At 42.1% G+C, this 25,579-nt stretch overlaps 1 protein-coding gene across 1 annotated transcript in view; it reads left to right on the top strand.

Moving 5' to 3' along the window:
* The first annotated feature begins 3,929 nt into the window (after positions 1-3,929).
* LOC121056950 (protoheme IX farnesyltransferase, mitochondrial) overlaps positions 3,930-25,579 on the top strand; it is a 103,494-nt gene continuing 81,844 nt past the window's right edge. The window contains exons 1-4 of the mRNA XM_040530526.1: positions 3,930-4,053; positions 4,669-4,793; positions 5,591-5,915; positions 15,002-15,126. Coding sequence (XP_040386460.1) covers positions 4,011-4,053; positions 4,669-4,793; positions 5,591-5,915; positions 15,002-15,126 — 618 coding nt within the window. The 5' untranslated portion in view covers positions 3,930-4,010. The remainder of the gene's footprint in view (positions 4,054-4,668; positions 4,794-5,590; positions 5,916-15,001; positions 15,127-25,579) is intronic.

The following is a 25,579-nucleotide window of genomic DNA, read 5'->3' as shown; positions in this document are numbered from 1 at the left end:
CTGGCTGAGAACTTTAAGGGGCATTGCTGCCTGTCAGGAACGGCAATGTCTGGGTGAGTTAGGAGGGGCTGGCTGATGGAACGGGAGGTCGTGGGGGGCTGTGTAGCTCCTTTGTGAACGGTGGCTTGTTTCTGCTGCCGGACGGCAGGTAACCAGTAACAGAACATGAGGGAAAGGCACAAAGTTGTGCCAGGAGAGGTTCAGACTAAGTGTTAGGAAAAATTTATTTACTGCGAGGGTGGTCAGACACCGGAACAGGAATCAGTAAAGGCTGTTGATGCCCTGTGTCCATCAGTGTTCAGGAGACGTTTGGATACTGCCCTCGGTAATATGCTTTAACCTTTGGTTAGCCCTGAAGTGACCAGGCAGTGGGACTTGATGATCTTTGAAGGTCCCTTCCAGCTGAACTATTTTATGTTCTCACATCTCGCCATGCTTTAGGGATGATTCCCTCGGCACGGTTCATCCCCACACAGCTTGCTTCCCATTGCCTACAGGTTTGCACCAGGCTTGACATCAACTCCGAACTGGATCAGAGCCAAGCTTACACCAGACGCCTGGCGAAGCTCTACCTAAGGAAAGGCTGGAAGTCCTTTAACTGAAGGAAGCAATTACAGCTCAGAGTCCGTTGCAGGTGGTGAGCAAGCCATACAGGCTTGCCAAAAACGGCATACCACAGGGTCAGCACGAGGCCACCTTTGACAGCTGGGAAGAGGCAGCAGTTTTGAGCTTCTGCTGATTTCCTACGGTATGTTTGAACTCTGCTTTGGGAAAGAAACCAGTCTGGCATGCCCCTTCGGAAAGGCTACTGAGCCCTGATCTACCAGGACTACTCTTTCATTTGCTCTTGGAAGCTTCAGCTACTCCAGAGCACTGGGACTGGGGTGGAGGGAGGGGTTAGGGTTTTTGATTTATTACAGTTTTTAACCCGCTACACACCACTTAGAGTTACTTGCTGAGCACAAGGCTTTAATAGCAAGGAACAGGTATGTTTCAGGCTCTCGGCTGAAACCAGTACGTTTTGCTTCTGGTGGAGAGGTTTCTTCATTCAGGCCCAAAACACATCTATGCATCAATGTAAAGCTTGTGCACCACAAATGCTTATTTATGGAAAATCACAAATCTATCCCATTATGGGTGACACAATGAACTACTTAAATGGCCATCAGCGTCACGGGGAGTTTCTCAGCCAGTGAGTTTGGGACCAGCTCTGACTCAAGGAGACCTCAGCAGGGAGAATATAGTTATATAATCTTGTGCCCTTCACTTTGGACACCGTTCCTTCTGCTACATACCACAGCTGGGCCACAACAAAGCAAATACAGTGGGGCTTAAGCTAAAGGGGGTAGAACTGCACAAAGCTACAGCTTCCCACATGTTGTATTACTGAACTCCACAACAGTCATAGCTCTGAAATGATCTGTAAAGGTTACCACAATAACAGCAGGATGCCATCTTATTTATTTTGCACTTGGCTTTTAAAGTTCCCTATCTGAAAGTACATCGAGTCTCTGTGGAGCTCTAACATCAATGCTGCATTCTATGAAGCAAGGAAAATATAATATTTTTACAGTCGGTCTTTAAATCATTTTCTGACAACAAATCAATCTTACAAGAAGCCTTGTTGGTGTTATGAGTAAGAGAAGGAGAGATTTTGAGATTAAAGTATAATAATAGTATGCTGTCTCCATGAATTTGCCCTTTCGTGTATCAGACTATTGCATTATGCTGCTGAGATCTAATTAAGCCCCACCAATCAGATTTATGATAGTGCTAATAGGAAAAAGGATTGTATAATGCTGTTAATATGTGCTCTGTAATTAACATTAATGGGAGTCGCGTGGTTAAACACCCCTTGCATCACCCTGAAAACGGACCTCTAGGTGCGGTGTTTATTTTATAACCGCGGAGAAGTAGCAATAGATACGGAGCAATTGCCCATCTTAGCAATTCGCAGAGATAACTCAGGAATCACTGCGCCCGAGCAGTGCTTGGCCTTGGAGCCCTGAGACAGGCAGGGTGCTGCTCCTGCAGGTAGTCCTGCCGCACTGCTGCCCGGGGGCGAGACGGCAGGACCTGAGCGAGCAAGGTGCTGAGAGCTCCCTGGAAGTGCCACGTGTGCTTTTTAATGATTTGTTACGGTGCTTGGTGCTTGCTGGAGCGTTCAGTACTTCGTGGAGGCAGATTCTGCAGAACCAGCACTCTGCAGACCCAAAGCCTTGCTAACAAGACCCAAAGCCCGTGCAGCCATTTTAGGCTGAAATGTAACTCTGACATTTGGATACTTGTGTTCACTAAAAATCCCTTTTTCTTTTTTCTTTTCTTTTCTTTTTTTTTCAAGGAGTAGCTTTAGTGGTTAAACCCAAATGGGTATGTGACATTCCGTGTTCCTTAAATCATCATTATTGTTTCATAAGGAGGCATTTTTCTGCCTTGAGGCCCATGGATAACATTCTCCTTAATTAGAAAAGTAGTGTTTTACCCCCTCTCTACAGGGGTGCAATTTATTGCCCAAGTGAAAGGCAATGAAAATCACCAAACCTTAAATCTCAGCCCTGACACGGAACCTTTGGCTACCTCAACCTTTTTCTCTGTGACCCGAAGTGCCCTAAAACCAACCAGCCATTCCAGCCCTCTATGTAGCCATTGTGTGTTTGCTACGTGATGTTTATTTTGTTTTTGCAGGTGTAAATTTAACTTGAGATCGAATCTGTGGTAGTTACAAAAACTGGAGATGCAAACAGGAACTGCAAAGTGATATATGCTGAGTGATGAGAACTCAGAGTAAAACAGGTTATTAATTGTAAGAAATGTGAAGTCCTAATTTCTCCCCAGCTCCCCAAGTAGAAGCAGAGTGGAAATAAATGCTTCAAAGTAGGATATTCTTGGTGAATTAAAGTGAGTGTTTTCATTTTATCTTCCTAATAATGATTTAAGATGACTTTTGCATGAATTTAAGCACTATAAAGAAATGAAAGCCCGGGAGGAAGATGGGTCTGAGGCAGATTTCCATGTTAAAATATTGAGAATGATTTTCTAAAGCATTTAAGTGACTTATAGCCTACATCTCCTGAACTTAAACTCTTAAGAGAAAACATTTTAAAGGTGCCTGGGGGTGCAATTACGCTTTACAGCTTGAGCAGTCCTAACCATTCCCCTGCCTTTCTGGTCGGAGCACAGCAGAGGCCCCCTCCTCCGTGCCTCGTACCAGCTTTCAGCCTATCTGACCCTGCACAGGATGGGTTCAAACAGTTAACCCAGCAAAATAAGTACATTTTCCCTTCAGGTTAGCAAGTTGAATCTGCTTGGAGATGGATCCAGCGAGCACCAGCACTGGTGCAAGGGAGGATGAGCCTTCGGTGAGGACCTCTCTGGGCAGCATCCATCTTCTAAATCCGACCTCCTGCAGCGTGTAACTGAAACCAAGCGGTTTAGAAAACTAATTCCAATGTGAAATTAGAATTTAGAAAACTAATTCCAAAAGTGACTTTGGCAGGTGAACACAAGTGTTTTTGTTGTTTGTTTTTAACCAAGCGTTGAGATCTTTAATACTCAGGTAGTTTGGGGAATGAGACTCCCTGTCCTCACCGACCTGGCTGCCTCATTTACCTTTTTTCTTAGCCCTCACTCGGCTGTTTCACAAGCATTTTGTGACGCCCCCCCCCCCCCCCCCCCGCGAACTCCACGGCACCCTCCTCCTGTAACAGCCACTGCGCTAAGCCCGCGATTTTTAATAAAAACGCTGCGATCCAGAAAAAAAGCGAATTTTAATAACCAGCGCCAGAAACAAGAGTATTGGGTACCCCTGCAAGGGTCTGAGCTGCTTCTCGGCACCCGCGGGGTAGAAACGTGCAGTCCCCACGTCCCCTCTGTCCCCTCCCGTCCCCGGGGCCGGGCTCCCCTCAGCCGCCGGCGGAAGCGCCGACCCGGATGGCGTCCCGAGGTCGGGCCGCGCAAGATGGCGGCGCCCAGGCGCTGAGGGGAGAGGGCGGCGGGAGCAGCGCAGCGCCATGAGCGCCGCCCGCCGCTGCAGCCCGCCCCGGGCGCTGGCAGGTACCGCGGGCCGGGCCGGGCCGGGCCGTCGCTGGGACAGCCCTGGGGGCAGCGGGGCCGGTCGGTTTTGTTGGGGCGCTGGGTGGGGAGCGCACGCCGGGTGTCCCCGGGCATGGCCGGCTCCTGTGAGGGGTGTCCCCGCGGGGCGTGCTGGGGCTGAGGGTGCCCTTCAGGGTCGTGTAGTGTTGTGGGGTCGTTGATTTGTAGCGGTGTTTTCTTCTTAAAATAAAATAAAGGAGCATAGATGTCATATCAGGCACGGGTGGCCTTGGTGTGATCTTGCAGCCCTGTGGCAGCTGCTTCCTTTAAGCGCTGCTTATGCTGTGTGGCCGAGATGCTCTTACTTGATAAAGCTGTGGGCTCGTGGAGGAGGAAGACAAGCTTAAAAAAGCATGTTTGTAGGGAGCTGGGAAATTAGGAAGAAAAACTCCAAACCATTAGAGCAACCTGCACTTTCGGTTTATTCAATAGGACTGTGCAAATGGGTCTCCCCCCATCCAGGTTCCCATTTGTGGTGGTGTCACGTCCCAGCAGACAACAGACATTGTAGGCTGAATTACAGGTGAATCCGGGGGCAGAGCTGGAACCTAATGTTCTCCTTTTTTCTTTAAATAGGTTTATTTATTTGGCACTTGAAGAAAACAGGAATACGGCAAGTACCATGCCAGTTTGTGCATCTGTGCAGAGTAGCCAATGACAGATTGATCACGTTTCAGTACTTTAACTTTCTCAAACGAATGGTAAGTCAAGGAATGCGGTTATCCCATGTTTCTCATTCCTTAATTAACTTTGCCTCGTGGCGAGTCAAATTGGAGATTGGTTGAAAAAACAAAATTTCCTATCTGGCAAGCTCAGGCAAGTCCAAGCATCTCCTTTTGTGCGTTGCATCAGAGTTAAGCACATGGGATCTGAAACAGTTGAGGTTGGAGGAAGGCCGCTTTAGCACAGATAATGCCTTGTGCCGCGGCGTGTCCTCTTCCAGACAGAGCTTTCCGTGCCTTTGAAGTGGAGTGCTCATCTCCTGCTGGGAAACATGAAACTAAATTACTTTTGCATTTATTATTCATTAAAGTGCTAGTACGAAAATCACTCATATCTTATAAAGATGCAAAAAGTTGAGTTTCTGTTTTTAGAGATTGGAGTTGTTATGGACCTATGCGTACCTGTTTGTTTATGGTTGAATTAATCACTTATAAATTAAGTGATATTGCCTGGTAGTTTTGAAGATGAATTAAGTAAAGTTTGCTGTCAAAACTACAAGGGAAGTTATATTTTGTTCAGAAACAGTTCTTCAAGATTAAGTAAATGCCATTGAGGCAATTGTGAAATGGAAAACTGCCTTCGTTGTATGTTGTCCAACTTCAGAAACTTTGTGCATGAAATAAGTGTTTGAAAGAAGACTAACTCAGTCGTGTCGCTATAGGAAGTAAACCTGATAAGAAGAATAATGTAGCAATAATTTTGGCATTAATAACAACATAAAATGGATGAAAACATCTTCTTAGCTAATCATCTTAAAATTTATCATTCTATTTAGTATGTAACACAGTACAACAAAGACCTCAGCCAACGAGCAAAACCTAAGTCAGATTCAGTTGCATCTCCTTTTCGTGAGAGTCAACAATTGGATCAAGAAAAGAAAGTTATACACAAGATTATACCAATTTCACCTGTTCATCAACCTTTGTCTAAGACATCAAACAGAAATGAGCTGGGAGAAATGAAGTTAGCTGCAGAAATTGGAGGCTCAGCCACACCGCTTAGAGCAGAATCCAAAGAAGAAAGACAATGGAAAGAAATGAAGCTACGGCTGGATGATTTGCCGGGAATTTTGGCACGTTTGTCCAAAATTAAGCTTACAGGTATTACTGGTTGTTTTTTCACTTCTGTGTATTCTGTGTGATATTAGAGTTCTCTAACGTGCTAATGGTACAGATAGGTTTTTGTGTGATAATTCCCACTTCAGTGACACAAAGTACCTGGGTCAATTCCATCAAACGTGTGCTGGAAAAAAATAGTTTTATAAAAGTTATTTCTTCGCCTATTAAATTTGTTTAGAATCATCATTGCTTGCACCATATTGTCAGTTAGCTTTTGGGGATCATAAGCAAGAGTTTGTACAAAAAAAATACTTTGAGGTAAAACTGGAATAGGAAGAGATTTTATAAACCTTGCATTAAGTTAAAACCTTTTTGCTTAAGTTTACCAACGTTCTATCTCATTTACCTTTCATTTTAATACTACTTCTTTTCAAATTCATATTAAGAGCACCAACAAAAGATAATCAGAATAATTTCAAAATTTATGAAGGAGAAGTTTTAGGTATGACCAATTAAAGTTTCTGAAATGAGGTATAGTTTCCTTTTGTAGTTGTTAACAGAGTTGTACCTTCCAACCAGCAGTTTAAGCAATTGCTTTGCAGCCTAACTACATTTCCTTTATTCTAATAGTAATACATAACAACTAGAAATTGCTTCTTTGCCAAGCAGTAGTGTTAAGTATGCTTTATGTCTAAGGAAGCTGTAATGATCTGACCGAAGACTTAGATTTTGTCGGTATCAGGGCCAAGAACAGAAGTACAATTATTTGAAGTCCCTACTGTGGTGCTCTCTCCAGTGGGTGAATTTTTCTGGTTTAAAAAAAAATCAGTAATAAAACTGTTATTCTATGCTATAACAACTTGTTATAATAAAAATCCCGAATTCAGTTTGTTTTCTGAAACTTTTGTCTTGCAGTATATATGTTTTCCCTCTTTGTTTTCCGTGGAAAAATTGTACTGGCCACATGCAATGTACAATGGTCATTTAATTTTTTCTTAAATAAACAGGCCTTCTAGTTCTCAGTGTTGGTGAGACATCTCATGTTTTGGACTTGCAAAACCGATCTTGTCTGTATGTCCAAATGTTCCTCCTTGTTATTTAAAAAAACGTCAAGATGTATTTATTTTGTGCTGGTCAAGAGTTGAGTTAGTAGACTTGATGGATGAAAAATCATGTGTTTTTGATACTTTAATGATTCCCTTTTATTTGTTAGCCCTGATAATTTCAAATTTAGGCATATAAAACTCTTACTGGCACATTTATCAGTTATCAGAATTATTGCACTCCCAGGTTTGCAAAAGCTTTGTGACATACAACCTAAATTATTGCCTCTTCTCTTTGTGTGGAGCTGATCTGGTTTTCCTCCTCATGCTGTTAAGTTTTTAGCAGTATTTTGTTTCTCTAGTGCTCACCACAGATAATGTTTAAGTGCTATATGAACAATTAACTCTTTTGGCATATTTTCAACTAGGTGGTTTTATTTAAGTGGCTCTTTAATGTGAGCTTGAAGCCTATGCTGGTTATTGAAATAGAATTAAATTAAAAAAACTCAATAGATCCAGAAATAAAAAGTTAAAGTTCTGTGATTAAGTGATCAGTTTAAATGGGGTGAGGGGGAAGAGAAAGGTGGAGAAAGGGAGAGAATCAGCTCTTGTTTTAAACACTTTAAATGTGTTAAATTTGCTGATAGTCCTTAAGGGTAAGCTCAGTACCGCATCTGACCATTATTGTTGCTTCTCAAAACAGGAGTTTGAAGAACTTCACCAAGACGGAAGAGTATCTCTTTCGGGGGAAAATAATTTTGTGTGTTATTTTCTTCATGTGGCCTCACTGTTGGTGCCAAAATTCTGAACGGCTTCTAGTAGCTCTTGTTGAAATGGAAAAAAACAACATTGCAGGCAAGAAAGTACCACTCTGTTTTTAAAGCATAATGTTACCTGAAAGCTGTAGAAGGCAAAGGTTACGGAATTTCATTTGGTTCAAGACTGGCTGTTTTGTACAAGTGTGCGTTTTCAGATGTGCTGTTCTGGAGACAAGGTGATAAACTTTGCATCTGTTGAGAAGGCGTAGAGATATAGAAAAAAGTGAATCCCTCTTCTTGGTGCAATCTTTGTGTATTTGGCAGGGAGATTGTATTGAAATGAGAAAATATAAAAGCACGAGTTGGATTTTGGATGAAGAGAGGTTTGCAGGAGGGAGCTCTGTTGCTGGTCTTTTTGGTCAAAGGACAGTGTAGGAGGCGAGCAGGAAAAATACTCAGTGCGGCGTGCAGAGCAAGGAAGTCGATTGAGCTCTTTTTCCAAGCTGTGCGATCATGTGGAAAAATACAAATTCTGTAAAGAGTATGGTGGTGTAGTTCTTTGATTTATTTATTTATTTTACTAAAGAAAAAATAGATTCTCTGAGGTCACTTTTACTCTACAAATGACACGCAACTCAATTCCTTCCACCCATGAAGTTCTGATAGATCTCATATCCTATGTGTTTATTTTGGCAGGCTCTTTATTTATACTTTTTAGGGTATAAAATAACAAAAAAACAAACTGTGCATTATGCTGAAATGAGACTTCCTTATGCCCTCTTCTCTTCCCGCTGCTGAAGTAAAGAGATGTTTGTTTGTGTTCTGAACTGCAATTCACCTTTGAAAGGAAATGAGTTTAGCTATTACCATACCCTCCTGCTTCATGTAAACTATAGCTCTTATGAGTCTGCCATGAGAAACTCTGCCTTTCCAACAGAAGAGAAAAAAAGAACTGTTTATATTCTTTTGCCGTAAAAAGTGATTAGGGAATTTTTAATTACTTGTTGCATAATCCACCTTTTCGGGTTCGATTTCCATCCTTTCCTTTCTCTGTTGGCTGCTGCCTGAACAGCTGCATCGTACCATCCTGGCACTTGGAAAGCTAATGCATCTGCCTGATAAGTCTTCAGAATTATAAATGTCATTGTCTTCAACTTTATCCCAAAGTTCATGTGTAGTTGAAAATAGGAAAAGGAATTGTGAGGTATGGTGATAGGAGGAAATCCTAGTAATTTATAATGCATACACATCGTTAAGAATATCAGGCGGTCTCATCTTCTTAAACTTCATGCTTTTGCCAGTGATCACAGATGAAAACTAAGATGAGCTGCGTGGAAAAACACAGGAAAGAAATGCCTGGTTTTGGTTTGGGGGAAGCGCAGCGAAGGCACGGTGTGCAAAGTGCTGGGTGTTCTCCTTAGCGACTTTGCTACGGTTTGTGAACATAAAGTCATTGCTGCTCCTGCACTAAAGGATGCCTTGTGCATATGTTGTGGTGACAGTGACCAGCCAGAGGCACAGCACGTTACGTAGCACACGTCTGGGAAGTGGATGTGTAAACATGAGTAAGGTGTAAACTTAATTGCTAATTTCTGAACTGCTGTAGTTTTCCTAATCTAAATTGCAAGCTCACTGAGGAAGGGACGGTGTCTTTAGCTTTTCTCTCTCTGCTGTGCCTGTAAGAGTTGAATCCCGACTCTTGTTTCTCCTTCTGGCTACTGTAATACAAACCTTCAGTTTCTTGAAGAAGGGCACATTAATGTCCACATGTTGTGGGCATTTCCCTGTCTTTCCTTTGTCCTGTATTTTAGTATACTACAGTGAACATTTTCAGTTGTCTTCATAAACACATTAATTTGCATCTAATGATTCTTGTTTATACATGGTTGTTCATTTGATTGCTGTTTACCCAGAGATCCTGTGCAAAGTTGCAGTCTTTCACCCAAAATCTTTATATTCTTTTACATTATCTCATTGCAAAGCACTTGTAACTTCCAAATCTTTGAAGCCGCTTTAGAATTTTGGTAGTATTTTTCCAAAATACAGGTCAACAGTTAATCTGCTAAAGCATGATGAATATTCTTTTCTGTTCTGATTACTGAAGCCCTGTTTCAGATCTCATTGGAGAGACTTCTCTGCTGGGTGACTTGCTTTGGTTCCGTGTGTGCAGCATCCACAGAATCGCAGGGACCTCAAGGTGACACTTCAGAAGGTCATCTAATCTGTTTTTTCCCCCAGGCAGGACCAACCTTAGGTATATCATCCCTGACTTCATGGTGCTCTGTTTGTTCTAAAAACCATCCAAGGGCAGAGAATATACAGCTTCCCTGTGCAACCTGCTGCAGTGTGTTACTGTCCTCTCTGCTGAAAAGCTTCATGGTGGATATAACAAAAAACCCCGTTGCTTCGATTTAAGTGTATTGCTGTTTCTCTAAGCACTACGAAATCTGGAAACTTTCTCCAAAGTTTGTTTTTCTGTGTATCTCTCATTTGGATATGAGACATTGTTTGGTTATATCTAGCTCTCAGAGAGTTCAGCCCAGAATCCTGTTAATGTTATGTTAAGAATAGTCGGGAGTAAATTCTCTCTGCTCTTGTCGTGATCAGCCTTTGGAGAGAGCTAAAATAGGCCAGCCTGGGGTGTTTATACCTCAGTAAAGCTGGAGTCATTTGTCATCTTTAATAGAGTCATTCCAGGATTTACCATGGTCAGATCAGAATCAAACCTATTTTTTTTTAATGCTTTTTCCTCGCCAAAGTGTTGTGCAGGTTACAGGCTGAATCCCAGGACTGGTGGAATCAGTTCTCTGAGGAGGCCCATGCATTTATTTGACGTTTGTTTTTAAGGTAAAGATTTGTGTGTCGTTCTGCTGCTATCTGATCATTAGTAGCTTCTTCCACAGGAAGAAAGATTTGGACATTCTCCAGTCAGATGCCAAAATTCTTTTAAAAAGAGGATTGGAAGAAAAGAGGATTGTCCTCTTTTTTTTTAAATATGCTGTGAATCTTGGCGTAGAGAAAAATGTTTCATAAATTGTATCAGGGGAGGTTCTGACTTGACCTAAGGGAAAAGCGGTTTTGCAATGAGGACAGTCAAACTTCGGAGCAGGTTGTACAGAGATGATGTGAAATTTCTGTCCCTGGAGATGTAAAAGCCCCAAGGGACCCGGCCTGAATTCAGCACTGACCCTCGTTTCAGCAAGGGGTTGGACTAGGCGATCGCCTGAAATCCTTTCCAAGTCGGAACTGCTCTCTGATGTGGCTAGACAATGTCAGACAGCATCCTAGGAGCAGAGACTGCATGCTGCAAAAATACCTATAGCTTCTACATCACGGATGTACTGAGCTATATTTAAATTTTGAAAAATGGACAAATAATATTTATGAGCATTTTCAGGTTTGGAGACTAAAAGTAGGGCATTTTTTCTTATGCACACTTTTAAGAAAATAATTCCATTTTCTTTATTAGAAAAAAACAACCCAAGTTCATCAGATGTATTGCTTACGTCTGAATTTGTCTGTGCGCTGGTGATCATCTAGCGCAGACGTATTGAAGTGGAAATGAGAAGCGTGAGACATTTGCTACTGGCTTGCAGTGTGATCGTTAACACCCTGCCTCATCCCTGCATCCATTGTGAAATGAAGATGATGGTTATCCAGCTTTGCATAATGACTCTGAGTGTTGCTGAACTGCTAAGTAATGTGGCATCAATCACTAAATAAGGTGCTTGTGTGTGCATGGGCAAAAATCTGCTAACAGCTGCTCTAGTGAAAAAAAAAATCCATTTGCTTGGAGTTCCAGTACATTTCCACTTCAACTGAGAGCAGAATTTATTCTTTTAAATTGTGGCTTTAATATAGCCAGAAACTTTGACAAAGATTTATCAGTGTTCCTTGTATAGATTGTTACTAGTCTACACGCATTCTCCAGTCCTAAATATAGTTTATAGGCCTGTCAAAGTAGTTCTCATTTTGTGGTTATTAAATCAGTAACTATTATCCTATCAAAGAGACAAAGCTTCATAGTGATAGTTTGCTAGCAATTTGTTTTCCATGCTACAAAGAAAACTAATGAAAGAAAAACAAACTATTATTACAGTTTATTTTTTGCAAAGCATTTAAAAATTCTTCAACAGTAGAAGAGATTATTGCTGTTTGCTCCGTTTGTGTTACTGCACTTGAATTTTATATGAGATTATATGAAGACTTGCTTCAAATTACTGTCCCAGATTTAAATTTGCTTCAGGAGTTTGGCCGTATTCAGTGTGCAGGTTACAATCTACAACAAAACCGAGATGCACCTGCCCCAGAAAAAACTAAGTTTACGAAGAAAACGTTTGTCAGACCCACAGCACCAATGTTGAGGCTGTATTTGTCTTTCCAGAAAGCAAAGAGTGAAAACTCAGGAAGAGAAGTTCCATCAGCTCTTGGAAAACCAGTTTCCTTTAAAGGAGTACAAAAACACTTGTAATAAAACGGTAAAATAGCTTCTTAAATTAAAATAGGAATACAATTGCTTTTGTTCTTCCATATGTACTGATACATAATCAGTACGGGAACAGAAAGGAAATCTAAAGCTGAAGTGGTTTGCTTTGGGTTTCTTCCCCTCGACTTTGGCTTGGCTACTTTCTAATAGGAGCTAAACAAAATATAGTGTGGTGATTCGCACGGTACAAATACAAAGATTTATAAAGGCAGATTACAATGAAGCCGAACAGGAATGCAGAGCATACTATGCACTGTAGTCCTTTCGAACATGTTCTTGTGCTGGAAATAACATTATTCACTTTTTTTCTTCCCCCCACCAGTGCATTAGCGTTTTATTTTTCATTGACGTTGAAATTGTAGACAAGTGTCCCTTCTTAATTTCTGTTAAAGCTAAAGATGTTTAAAAGACAAAATTAGGTTTAGGTTGAGATCATAAGTTTAAATCCTGGCTTCTTTTTGAAGATAATGCCGGCTCTCATCAACAAATCTTGAAAGGATCAGTTCCATTTTTCTATAAGGTGAAGTGAATTTGACCCCAAAAGCACTAAACTAACAGGGATTAAAAAACAAACAATCTGTGACCTCATTCCCTTGATGTGATTTCAATTATATATACTTTTCCTCCATGAAAAAAAGCAGAAGAGTAAATTATTGCTTCCCAGGAAAAGCAAATAAACTTCCCAATCCAAAGGGAACGTTTTCCTATTTACTCTTAACATGTCGCATTTGAATTGCAGGGTGATGAGACAAGCAGGGAAAACCTTGTGTTGAGAGCTCTGCCAAGCAACCCAAAATACCTGTTTCAATTGGATAAGTAAGAGGATGTACTATGGCCTTTTTTTAACGAGATCCTGCTAAGTCACTCTGAAATGACGGGCTGAAATTAATCCAGAGAAATCAATGGGGACTTTAATTAGTGCTGTAGCTATGCTGTATTAGGATTTCTTTGAGGTCAGTGTGATGGTAAGGTTACATAGACTGTTTGCCAATCTGCTCCACCTTTCTTCTTCAGTAAATGAGTTGGTGTTTTCCCATAATAAATTGGCGTAAAGTGCTCTCTAAGATAAGTTTTAATTAAACTCTTGTCTAGAAGTGGAAGGGTGATTTATTATGCCAAAAGATGAATGTAATAATTCTTAGAAATGCAAACACCACTGCTTCACCATCTTTTGGGTGTATTTTTAACTCTATCAGCTGTAAACCAGGGAATTTCATATTTTCTTGAAATTATAATCTTGACATTATCTCTTGATTATTCTCTATGAAGAAGGATCCAAGTTTGAAACCAGGATGCTCTGTCCCTGAGTTCTGAATAGCTGGGGTCCAGTCTTTTCGCAGTGATCAGTACTTGCATGTCTGCAGGTAAGGGTAAGGCTCCGTGCAGGTTCGAGGTGTTCTGGAAGCAGCTGAAGGAGCCAAGTGCTGTCACGAGAGGTGAAGCTGTGGGCTTAGCGTGGAACAAACCTTGTGCTCTCGGAGACTTGTGTCCCAGCCATCCGTGCAGCACCCCGTGAATCCACGAGGCTAAATAAGTTACGTTTATGACAATGTGAAATACATTATTATAATAATATTCATCAGCCAACAGATTTAATACTTAGCGGAAAGTTTCGCTGAGCAGCATGTCATCTTCACTGTCTTTTTATGATTAAATCCTAAGGTCCTTATGTAGGCACAGCTCTTGAAACGAGTGCTTTGCATGTACGTCCTTGCTGACGGGTCTCTGCCGTGACATTTACTTCTTCCATCTCCAGTAACACTACCCAGCAGATAATCCAGATATATCAGCAAAGGTTATTTATTTGTCACTTAACTTTAGACACATAGGAGGCTTTGTAGGAATCAGGAAGATGAGAACATTTTGATTCTTTGATGCATACTTTTAATTTGAGATCTGGAACATGTAATTACGCACAAGACATTTTTAAATTATTTAAAAACTATTAATTTTCAATTGTCAGTTTCAAGGTCATGAGCAAGAAACTCAGTAAGTCCTAACTTTTATAGTATAAGAAATTTTTATTTTATAGTATTTCTTGCCAAATGCGAGTTTCATGTAACCTATTATTTGGGTAATTGCAGTATTAGGATTGAGACTAGGGTAACTTTCTTTTTAAGCATGTGATTAGCAGTACTGTACTAAAGTTATAATTTTGGATGACAAAACTGAAATGGATTTTTGTTAAAGACTTCCAAATTTGAGTGGATTAAGTGTTACGAGGTCCATGTCGTGATGTGATTGTACCTTCTGCCTGAAGTGGGCATGTCAAATGGAAACAGTGCGAGCAGATGCTTTTACGGTGAAGTTACTGGCTTCACCAGGTGTAGTCTGCGTAGCCTTGTTTTTTTCCTTTTTTTTTAAATTTTTGTTTGCTTTGTTTTTTTGCCCTGCTGAAGTTTCTGCTATATTTTGATAGAATTTCCCTCTCTCGGTTCAGGATTTTTCCCAACTGTTTTTCTTCCATGGTAGACTTTGCAATGGCATGTGGGTTACAGGGGGGAAAAAAAAGTATCTCAGGCACCTGTTGTATGAGGCAGCTTGATCCTGTAGCAATCCATAGAATAGAGAATACAGTGCCATAAGTTTTATTCTCACCTCTTCTGCCTAAGTTCTGTTGCTTCTGGGTGTCTCATCCCTGGCAGTTGTCCTTTCCATCTTTGCCTTTGTTATGCAGTTAGCGTTGCTTGTACTCTGTTCTTGGGGCTACTTTGATCCAAAAACCAGTAAAAAGTTAATCTGTGCTGTAGTTCTTACAGGGTTTTAAAACCTTAACTCTAGTGATACGTATGAAGGAGATGGTTTCTTGCTGGTTCCTTAACCTGTGCTCTTGTGTTGCAGCTCTGGTTGTGTGCACGGCGTCCGCTGGGTTTGCCATGGCCCCGGTCCCTTTTGACCTGACTTGTTTCCTGCTCGCCTCGCTGGGAACGGGACTGGCTTCCTGCGCTGCCAACTCCATCAATCAGGTCAGTGCCACGGCTCTACTGCGAGCTGTTGATGTCCTGCCGTCGGAAACGCTGCCGGGAGCGAGCGAGCGGCAGGACGTGCGGTGCCTGCAGCCGCAGCGCGAGCTCTGGGCCGCTAAAACCGACGCCACGGAAGGACCGTCTGTGAATTAGAGTCTCTGGGCACAGTGTGTTTGTTCAGAATTGAGCTGATGAGGTTTTAAGCCTCCCAATAATAATGTTTGTCTTGATAATACCGAGCATGGATCACTGAAAATGACACAGGAAGAACTGTGTAATTGGAGTACCAGAAGAGCCAGCAGGGCTCCAGCCTTACGGGCCTGGCTCTTCGGGCGCTTTATTGCCTGACCTTGTCGGGTCTGTCTGAGGAGACGCTTGGAGCAGTTTTCTAAATGAGTGGGGCGTTGGGGGGGTTAGTGCGTCTGGAATCAGGATATCTCCCGTGCATTTGTTAAACACACTGGAAATCTCAGCTGTGGGGTAGCTGTGTCTCATGCTCCAAAAGTTGTAGGTGCCTGAACTTGAGCTTCCCTGCATGTGTGAGAGTTTCTGCGGGGCTTGATGCTGATCTCTTAGCCCTCCTGCAATCAATCCAGCTGTGAAGCAAAGTTGCTCTTAGGCTCTTCTTAAGTCCCAAAGGAGAGACAAACTAGTGAGCAGGTAACATGCAGGGTGGAACGGACTTACAAAGCGTGGTAGCCACAGTCACTTTAAGCTGTAAATACGAGCTGAAACAAGTGGCAGTGCCTTTGATAGCACTTTGTGGTTTCAGCAGTCGTCTGGGCAGTGGGGGCCTGAGTCCTAGGACACTGCTGATGGAGCAGGTCATGGAGCTTTGCTGTGATCTGCATCCTGGAGACACCTTGATTGGGTCAGGCTCTCTGTGCTTAAGCCTCTTAACAGCTCAGTTGCCAGCACCTCATGTGTTCTTTGGGATTGCACCCATAAGCACACCTTGTTCAGGCTCATGTGAGCGCAGGTGGTGCTGCTTGTTTTCACTGAGCTTGGACTTGGGCTCAGCAGCTAACTTGGTGTCTGTTTTCTTTGTAAAATAGAAGGAATGCTGCGTTTTTGTGAATTCCATGGAAATATTTAGGTGAAAGCACTTAGCCTTGAAAAAAAAAGTATACATTTGCACGTATTTTTCTATAAAGGAAGGTCTGGATAAAGAAGCTGTTGTAACTGGAGGAGGAGCTTTGTAACTGGAGGAGCACCAAAAGGTGGAGCTTTCTTGGCTTTGATATAATTTCAGAGAGATGCTTTTTCCTCTCTATCTACTGTTTTTTTTTAATATTTAAGAATTTGTTTCATGACCTGTCAATGCTTTTAAGTATTTACTGTCATATTTGCCTTCCCTTTTGACATGGGTACTACTAGACTCAAAAGAGAATTAATTATTTCTTGTTCAGAGACTCTTGTGTAACGTGTCTGTTTTGAGATTCTGATATATCTTCCTCGAGGTGATATTCATGCACAAATAACTGGTTTTCTTTGTCTTCAGCTTCTATGTGTTGCGTGATGTTGTGTTTTGTCTCAAAAGCACGTGCCTTTTCAACTCCTGGGAGCTGCTTTTTAAAGTGGTGTTTTTTAAACTCTTGAGACACTCGGGAGTACCAGGAATCCTGCACCATAATTTGGAGTTTGGTGCTTTTGAGGCTTGCTGAGAAGGGAAAGGAAAGTTAAGAGTGCAGTAACCTTGTGTTTGGGTTCATAGTGCACGATTGATTTATTCGCTGCTATCTCACCATAGGAACAGCTGTTACTGTGCCCTTAAAGAGAGGCTTACTGCAGCCTCTTGAAGTGTAAAACTCTTTTGCACAAGCAGGGCTGAGTGCTTTAAATTTGCACTCTCATTCTTCTTTAGTTTGTTAGTCGCCTGTATAGGCAGACCTTCAAGGCAACTATTCTTATTAAGGAAAATAAAGCAGAGTTGGTAACAAAGCAGAAGAAAACAGCTGTGGTTTATGACCTTGTTTATCAATAGACCCTTTCAGTCGATGATTATCCGTTTTCCGATGTTGCTATTGGTGCTGTTTGTGTCTGAATTGGCTGGGAATTTAATTTTCAATAAATACTGTAAGCTCGGTATCTGTCTTGACCTTTGGGAAGGAGCACATTTGACTTGGAACTTCCTTTTATTGCTACTTTGCTCTGTCCATTGCTCCCAGCGCACATCCTCTTCCCTGGCAGCTCATGACTCATGTTTCCCTTGGTTCTCCTTGCTGGCCCTCAAGGACCTTTTTATATGATAACCGTCTTTCCGCTTCCCATATTGCTATAAATCTGTGCATCTTTAAGGGCAACTCGTCTTTCCCACCCCTCATTTCCCTGACAAATCTGCGTTCGCAATTTACAGCCCTCAAATATACCGTGGGAAGGTAAGGCGTTGATCGTGTCAGATTCCTCCCCGTGATTTAGGACAGGATGTGAAGAACTTGATCCTGTGAAAATGTAATAGAGATTCTGTAATATTCCAGAAGTGTGGTTACAAACTTCTAAACGTTCAAATTCTGTGGCTTCTTTTGTTTTTTCCATCTCTCGACCACATCACAATGATCCGGAGGGAGCTGGGGCCAGGTCAGCGCTGTCAACATGGGGTGAAGTTGGCTGGCTTGCTCCAAACTGCTGCACGGAGTAAGGCAGAGGGACCACAAAGCCATACTTTGCTGCTTTAGGAAATTGGTCTAAAATTGGTCTAAAATTGGTCTAAAATAATCTTTTAGTTATCACTTGCCCCATTCTGGACAGATTGGAGAGCTGGGCGATCACCAACCACATGAAGTTTAACAAAAGCAAGTAAGTGCCGGGTCCTGCACCTGGGACTGGGCAACCCTGGCTGTACGTACAGACTGGGCGACGAGACGCTGGAGGGCAGCCCCGCAGAGAGGGATCTGGGGGTTGTGGTCGACAGCAAGTTGAATATGAGCCAGCAGTGTGCCCTGGCAGCCAGGAGGGCCAACCGTATCCTGGGGTGCATCAAGCACGGCATCTCTAGTCGGTCGAGGGAAGTGATTGTCCCGCTCTACTCCACGCTGGTGCGGCCTCACCTCGAGTACTGTGTGCAGTTCTGGGCACCACAGTACAAGAAGGACATTAAGCTGTTGGAGAGCGTCCAGAGGAGGGCGACAAAGATGGTGAAGGGCCTAGAGGGTAAGACGTATGAGGAGCGGCTGAGGTCACTGGGCCTGTTCAGCCTGGAGAAGAGGAGGCTGAGGGGGGACCTCATCGCAGTCTATAACTTCCTCGCGAGAGGGAGTGGAGAGGCAGGGGACCTATTCTCTGTTATCACCAGTGACAGGACCCGAGGGAACGGTGTGAAGCTGAGGCAGGGGACCTATTCTCTGTTATCACCAGTGATAGGACCTGAGGGAACGGTGTGAAGCTGAGGCAGGGGACCTATTCTCTGTTATCACCAGTGACAGGACCTGAGGGAACGGTGTGAAGCTGAGGCAGGGGAAGTTTAGGCTGGACATCAGGAAGAGGTTCTTCACCGAGAGGGTGGTAGCACACTGGAACAGGCTCCCCAGTGAAGCAGTCACTGCACCAAGCCTGTCTGAATTTAAGAAGCATTTGGACTGTGCTCTTAGTCACATGGTCTAAACTTTTGGGCAGACCTGTGTAGTGCCAGGAGTTGGACTTGATGATCCTTATGGGTCCCTTCCAACTCGGGATATTCTATGATTCTATGATTCTATTGATTTCAGATTGCTGTGATACTTGAAACTTCTCTTTTTTCCTAACCACAAGAGCTAGCGTGTTACAACAATTTACCAGAGTGGAGCTTCTCACTCCACCTTCACTGTCCTTAAGCAATAATAAAAAAGGATGGGAGTTAGCAGCACTGTGTTTTTCCATTGTTTATAGAAGTGCAGTTTGGATATTTATCAACCAAAAGCATGTATTTACAAACATGTTCCCTTCACAACCATAAATTCTAGCTGTGCTTTTTGGTGGTAAGTAGAAATAATATATTTTTATGACAATTCTCTGAAACTGGGTAATGATTTTTAAGAGACTATTTTATTTATATATATATTTTTGACAAATGACAGTGAAAAAGTTGTTTGAAAATATCCTGAAAAATACAGATAAAGATTACCTGACTTGGGCTTGCATTAGCAGGTAATGTGCGGTAAAGTCATTCCAGAAATGTTTGTGTCCAAATTGCAAGAGTAATTGCAGTAATTCGTGTTAGACAGCATTTTGGTAGAAATAGGCCTGTAGAAAAATGTATGAATTCTGGTGATCCATATAGATATTGGAGGATCCTTGGGTGTTTCTATAGAATCAGTGTCGAGTGTTGAGAATCAAGCGTCGTGCTGTGGCCTGTGCGAGAGTTAATTCCTGCTGGAAGGTGCCAGGAGAAGATCGTGTTTTGTTTCTCTTGTCCTCTACCAGCAGTTTTGCCTCTGCCTCACTCCTTTGTATCACAATACTTCAGAGTTGTACTTCTCACCTCATCTAGCATTTTAGTGGCGTGCTAATCCAGTGGTCCCTCGTTCTCTTCCACATCATGCAACACCGTGTTACATCCTTCAGCCCTTCAGTATTGTACTACAACATGTCACCACTTTTCAGTCCCACCTGCTAAAACCGCTTTCCTTTTTTTCTTCTTTTTTCTTTTTCCAGCATTGAAGTAACTTAAAATTATTTTGGACAGGTGTTTTCGATTGGCGTTCTTTCTTTTCAAAAGAATAAGTATTTTACAATGGTTTTAATTTTAAAAAATAAAATAAAATACTAATGTATTTACCAAGGAATAGATTGAGACACATTTTCACTGTAACACTGCTAAGTCAGCCAAATGCACCAGAAAATCTCATTATAAGAGATCAGTCTTACTAATTGCAGCTACGGTAAGGAAAATGGAAATCTGTTTTGGGGTTTAATGTAGTAAATGCTGCATGTTAATTGTGAATTAACCAAATAATTATTCCTAGCATATCACTTATTTTTTAAATGTCTACTTTCCTGACTCTTCCAGCATCGTTCACTGGTCTGGGTACAAAGGAAGGTATTTCACTTTAGCGGTGCTCCAGCGAAGTGACAACAAAGAATAATCAAAACATTGGTTTTCTGATAGCCTGGTGAAGACCTATCTCCTAACATATTTGTTTGCATGTTATGATCATGCTGTCGTGCTAATGGAGTGGGAAAAAAATAATTTTAACTTAGCTGATAATCTTCTGCTGTTTCCTAGTTCTGTTTTTTGATGATTTTTGAAAGCTGACTCAAGTTTCAAGGAGTAGAGCCTTACATTTATATTATGGAGAAAACATGTCATTTTCGAGACTTCTAAGATACTAGCCTCTGATTTATGGGGAAGGAGATAAAACATGAAGAGATGTTTACAACACAATACATGGCATTAAAATGTTAAAAGAATCATGTGCACGTTTTATATGTCAAGTACATTCTTCTGTAACTGCAGCACGGTTAAAAAGTGGGAGAGAGCTATAAAGATGAAAGCAGGATGTTTAAAATGGTTTGAATTTAGTAACTGAGAGCAAAAACGATGTGGTTGGATTTGACTGATAGCACCTTGAAAAGGAAGCAGACTGGACTGAGTGTCTTAGCAAAGGTTGGAGAGCCAGAAATGAGAACCGTAGTAAGTGTGTTAATCAGAATGAGGGAACAAATCTGAGGACAGCTCACATCCCTGTCCCTTCGGGGTCTGATCTGATGGCTGCGTTCACCTTTTAACAACAGCCTCTCTTGGCAGCAGCGATCCCTTAGAAGTGCGGCTTTAATGGGCAGGAAGGATGGGCTCGGTGCTAAAATAATGGAGTGAAATGCAGGATCTGAGTTCAGTTGCCAGCTTGTGGACCCTGCGTGTGATCTTTTGTATTAATACAAACCGTGATGGTCGTTTGGATACTACAGTGACGGATCCCAGACCAAAATCAGAATAGAGCTACCTTTCCTCCCATTTGTAATCCGCTCCCACCTCTGCGTTGTCAGAGGGATAGTTGTGGTTTTCACCTTTGACGTTATTTTGCTATTCTGTAACAACTTGATTGACCAGTATTCAAAAAGCAGCCTAACAAATGCTAAAAAATTAATTAGCCTACTTAGATAAGCGACTATTGCACTGTCTTCCAGAGAAAGTCGACTGCAGTGAGCAGATACAGTATTTTTTATTACAGGTGCTTATTGTACTGGTTAAGGCCTTCCACTGGCACTGGAAATATTCTTGTTTTATCTTGCTTCATAGACTTTTTGCAAATTTCTTTAAGTTTCGTGAGGGAGTATGAGCAGGAGGTCCTGCTAGCCTTCTGGAGTACCAATGATTAAGGTGTTCAGGCACCTACAGCGCGGTCGCTCTGGGAGGCTCGCAAGTCCAGCAGTGGTTTGAAGTCTTGCTCATGTCTCCGTTGCCTGCAGATGATGCCGTGGTTTGCTGGAGTGATGGTCTGAAGTCAACATTCTTACGATTGTTTTTGCAAAAATGGGTTATTGAACGGTACTTGGAGTTCAGGAAAGAAAACGGGCAAAAACAGGTGAACAGTTCGTACCAGGATGGCCAGACAACAACATAATCAGCAGGAGCTGCACTAATGGACTTGCAGTCCAGGGCTCAGACAGCGACTTGATGCCTGTTGTCTGTTTGTAGTTTTCTGCTTAACATCTCATAATTGGATGAAAGGAGTAGGAAAAAGTAAGTTTGAGGGTGGCTTTTTTTTTTTTTTTTAATTTTGAAGAAAATGTTATGAAGGAATGCATGGAGTCCAACACCTTGTTCCTCTCTCAAGATCTATGGGCTGTAACTGTTTTAGCTTGCTTGGCCAGTTAAAAATGTAATTCATTTTTAAAGGCAAGAAAAAAGCCCATGAGGAATCAGTTATCCCAAACATGTGCACCGTGGGGAGGAGGAAGGCGGTGGGAGATGTGCTGCCAGCTTCCAGGACGGAGAGGAGTCTTCTGCTTATCAACTTCACATTTTGTTTCAGGGCTGTCAAGCGGTAACAGTCATAACTTTATGTGAATTAGACGCAGTGTCTGATTTTTTTTTTCTAAGTATTAACTCAGCCCTTTTTTCCCTGGCCCCATGAAACAGCTTTTGTGAGTGAGCAGGCACCTGGGAGGTTTGTATGTGGCAGGCTCTTGCTGGCACTGGGCTTTTTCACTTGCATCTTCATTTGTTTATGAAAGCTTTGTAAATACTCTAGGTATACTGTGATGAGATGCTCTGCAAAACTTCTTGCTTCAAAGTTTTCCCATCTGAGAGATGTTTATGGCAAGATTTTTGACCGTTGAAGTTAAAATGTTTCACTTTAGACTAGACATTGAGTAAACTATTTGCTTTCAGTGCCTGGAAGAAATGATTTCAAGTGATGTGACGTTAGTTGTTGTATTCCTTTCAGACCTGTTGTGGTTTCTGAACAGCTCTACAGAGAAATCTCTTAAAAGGATTGAAGCGATGGAAAAAAATAGAGCAAGGGTTAAAGTAATGCACAGAAAACGATGGTTAGTGATAGATGCTTGGATTACTGAAGCAAAGAGAAATTGCAGAAGTCTCGCAGTCCCCCAGACCTCTTTCTCTTTATTTCCCCACAAAGAAATTGAACACTAAAGAGAGAGCAGCAGTCGTTCTTTTTATAGTCCCAAACCAAGGCTGTTTTTTTGGCGTTGTCTCCTCATGCCTAAACTTTTCTTACCAAATACGTGTCTGAGGGCATGTAGTGAGAACTTTGATTTATAATGCCACCAGCATTATTCACATGCTCTCATTCAGACCCAACTTAGTGGAGATGACCTCTACTAGATCATTCAGCCCACCTTCGCTCCATGCAGGAGATTTTTCCCAAGTCATCTCTCCAATGTTCTGTCTTGTCCACTTTTTTAAATGCTCTGAATACTTATATTTTGCTTCTTCCTCTAGCAGATTATTACACTGTCATTTTTTGAATAAGAGAACTTGTTCTCAATGCAAAAAAAAAAAAAAAAAAGAAAAAAAGAAAAAAAAGGATTTGTTCCACACAGCGCATTTGAAACATCAGATAGTCAAGTGACCAGTTTAAAGTAATTTAGAAGGACCCTAAGATGACTTTCTGAGGCTTTGAGTTCTCAAATCAAAGCGTTTCACGCCCAGGTATTAGCACCTCTCCTTTCCTGCGCGCATCCTGACTGAGCCCACTTGCAGGCGCTCCCCGTTCCCGGCTCGGAGTGGGGAGCGAGTCAATCAGCCCGCACCCCTTGCTCGGTGGAGATTAACACCTGATGCATCTCTGTCTCCCTCTGAAGTTTCCTTTGTTTTGACTGAGCAGATTGCCTGCAGCAGGCGGCCTTGCCTTTCATCTGCCCCCCCCAGCGATCAAAAGATTGTCAGGAGTGGTTTATTAAAACCTGGTGTCTGACTGCAGCGCGGGACGGTCCGTGTTGGAGGCAGCCTGCGATGTAATTTACAGTGTACAATAAATACAAGAGAAGTGCAACACTGGAAGTCTATCTTGCGCTCCAAAGCGTGCTGATATATGCTGCTTTGATATTTTAACTGCTGGGCAGCCTTCATTAGTGGTCATCGAGGATCGTAACTTACGGCTCCGTCAGATGATCGGTAATTGCAACAGTTAGATCGAGTTAGCGCGCAGGAATCCTTGATATCAAGTGGAATGGCTCGGCTCGTGAAGATGTATTTCATGAGCAGGGAAAATGATGAGCGCTAATGAGAACCAACCTCTGAAGGAACGATAAATTTTAAATGCAGAGATTATCTTTCCGAAGCATAAATTATTTGACCTACAACTGAAACTTGATAAAGGATCTTGGAAAAATGTTATAAATTAATGCATACCGTTGTTGGAAGAAATTCTCTCTCCTCGTATGCATATTGCGTGACTATTGCGCATGAAGAGGCTTTGAAAGAAACTGGATGGCTTCCCATGGCCCTGGCGAGAGGGGACACTTAGACCCCTGTAGCAAAGCATAATCTTCAACAAAGGCAATGAAAATAAATAAAACAACATCGTTTTTTACTACTTTGCCTCCCACTGTGGCATTCATGCATTAGCATAAAGCTTCGGATTTTAGCAAAGTTTAGATGAAAATGTTTTATTTGGGTTCTTTTCCTTGTGTTACATTTCATATATTAAAAAAAAAAAAAGAAAAAGAAAAAAACAAACGAAGCATAAGGAGTGGGTATGAAGCTGTTTTTAATGCCATGTCCCTTTTTTTCCAGATTGCTGTGCTTCCGGATTTGATAAAGAGAGCGCAGAATAAGTAGGAACGCAAAATAAGTTCGTCCCACTGCTTGTTATTTAGTTAACATGTAAGTGCTGGGTGCTCACCTTCTCTCCCTGTTCACATTCACCGGTGAGCAGCTCATGCCCGAGACAAGCATGGGGCAGTGGGCAGGTGAATGAATTAAGAAGATGTGGTTGAGGGGACGTTGGGCTCTTCCACGCCACCAGGACACACGTGGGGAAGCCACCCTGCCCTTTTTGTTTTCCTTCTCTCCATCTGAAGCAGCTCTTCCGTACGGATACTTTTTGGTGATGTGTGCAGTCTGAGAGTGGCTCTAAAGACAAATCCTGTCCTTATTCTGAAACGCCAGCCTGACAGACGGGAACGTCTGGGTGGTTTCTGCAGGCACCGCTTAACTTCGGCGCATGAATGAACCCTCGAGGTAGCCCGCATCTTGGTGCTTCGGGAGGCTTTGTCTCGTTAGCGCTGTACAGAAATGTTCCCTGATAATCCTGGAGGCAAGTGAAGTAGGGGGAAAGAAATAATTTACTAAATGATTAATTGTCAGGAGTACTTCAGTGGTGTGGGGTTCCCTTTAGATCCAGTGCCAGATTTCCCCTGGAAACCCTGATCACAGGCAGAACAAAGGAATTTCAAAGGACCAAAATGATGGAATGTGGAGAGAGAAGTAGACAAAAGGGGAAATATAGTACTTAATAAGATTTATCTGGCTTTTTGATCCATAGCGGTATTATTGCCTTTCTAAGCTTAAAAAAGGAAAAGTGGAAATAATTAGTCAATATTATTTGTCAGTATTTAAAGAGGTTTTGACATTTTCCAAATCGATAAGAGTTTCTCTAGTAATGCAAATATTAAATTCTAACCCGATCAGATAATTACTGAAGTGTCGTCATCTTTTTGTGACGTAAACTGTGTTCTTTTCTTTTTGCCTTGAGTCAGGCTGCTGACAACGGTGGCAATCCAGTACGGTTTGTGCTGCGCTGCACGAAAAACTCCGAGCACACCGTGAAGTTTGACTCGCAAGGGTTAAGGAAAAGTGTTTCCTGGTTCCCTGATGCAGCCTCCCAGTACCGTTTCTTTAGGGAATAGCTCATTGAAACACAAACCCAGAGCATTCTAACGGTCCCTTTCCTATTGAATGATCCTTGGGTTTTCCCTTTCAGTTTCTGTTGTTGAGAAATATTATGTAAATGCCAGGAATTCAGATTCTTCTGTGTCTTCATAGCGTTGGATTTGATTTATGTGCAGT

This window comes from Cygnus olor, chromosome 18 (genome assembly GCF_009769625.2).
Source record: "Cygnus olor isolate bCygOlo1 chromosome 18, bCygOlo1.pri.v2, whole genome shotgun sequence".
Lineage (NCBI taxonomy): Eukaryota > Metazoa > Chordata > Aves > Anseriformes > Anatidae > Cygnus > Cygnus olor.
The sequence above is the reverse complement of the archived record's forward strand: the minus strand, read 5'-3'. Positions and strand labels throughout refer to the sequence as shown.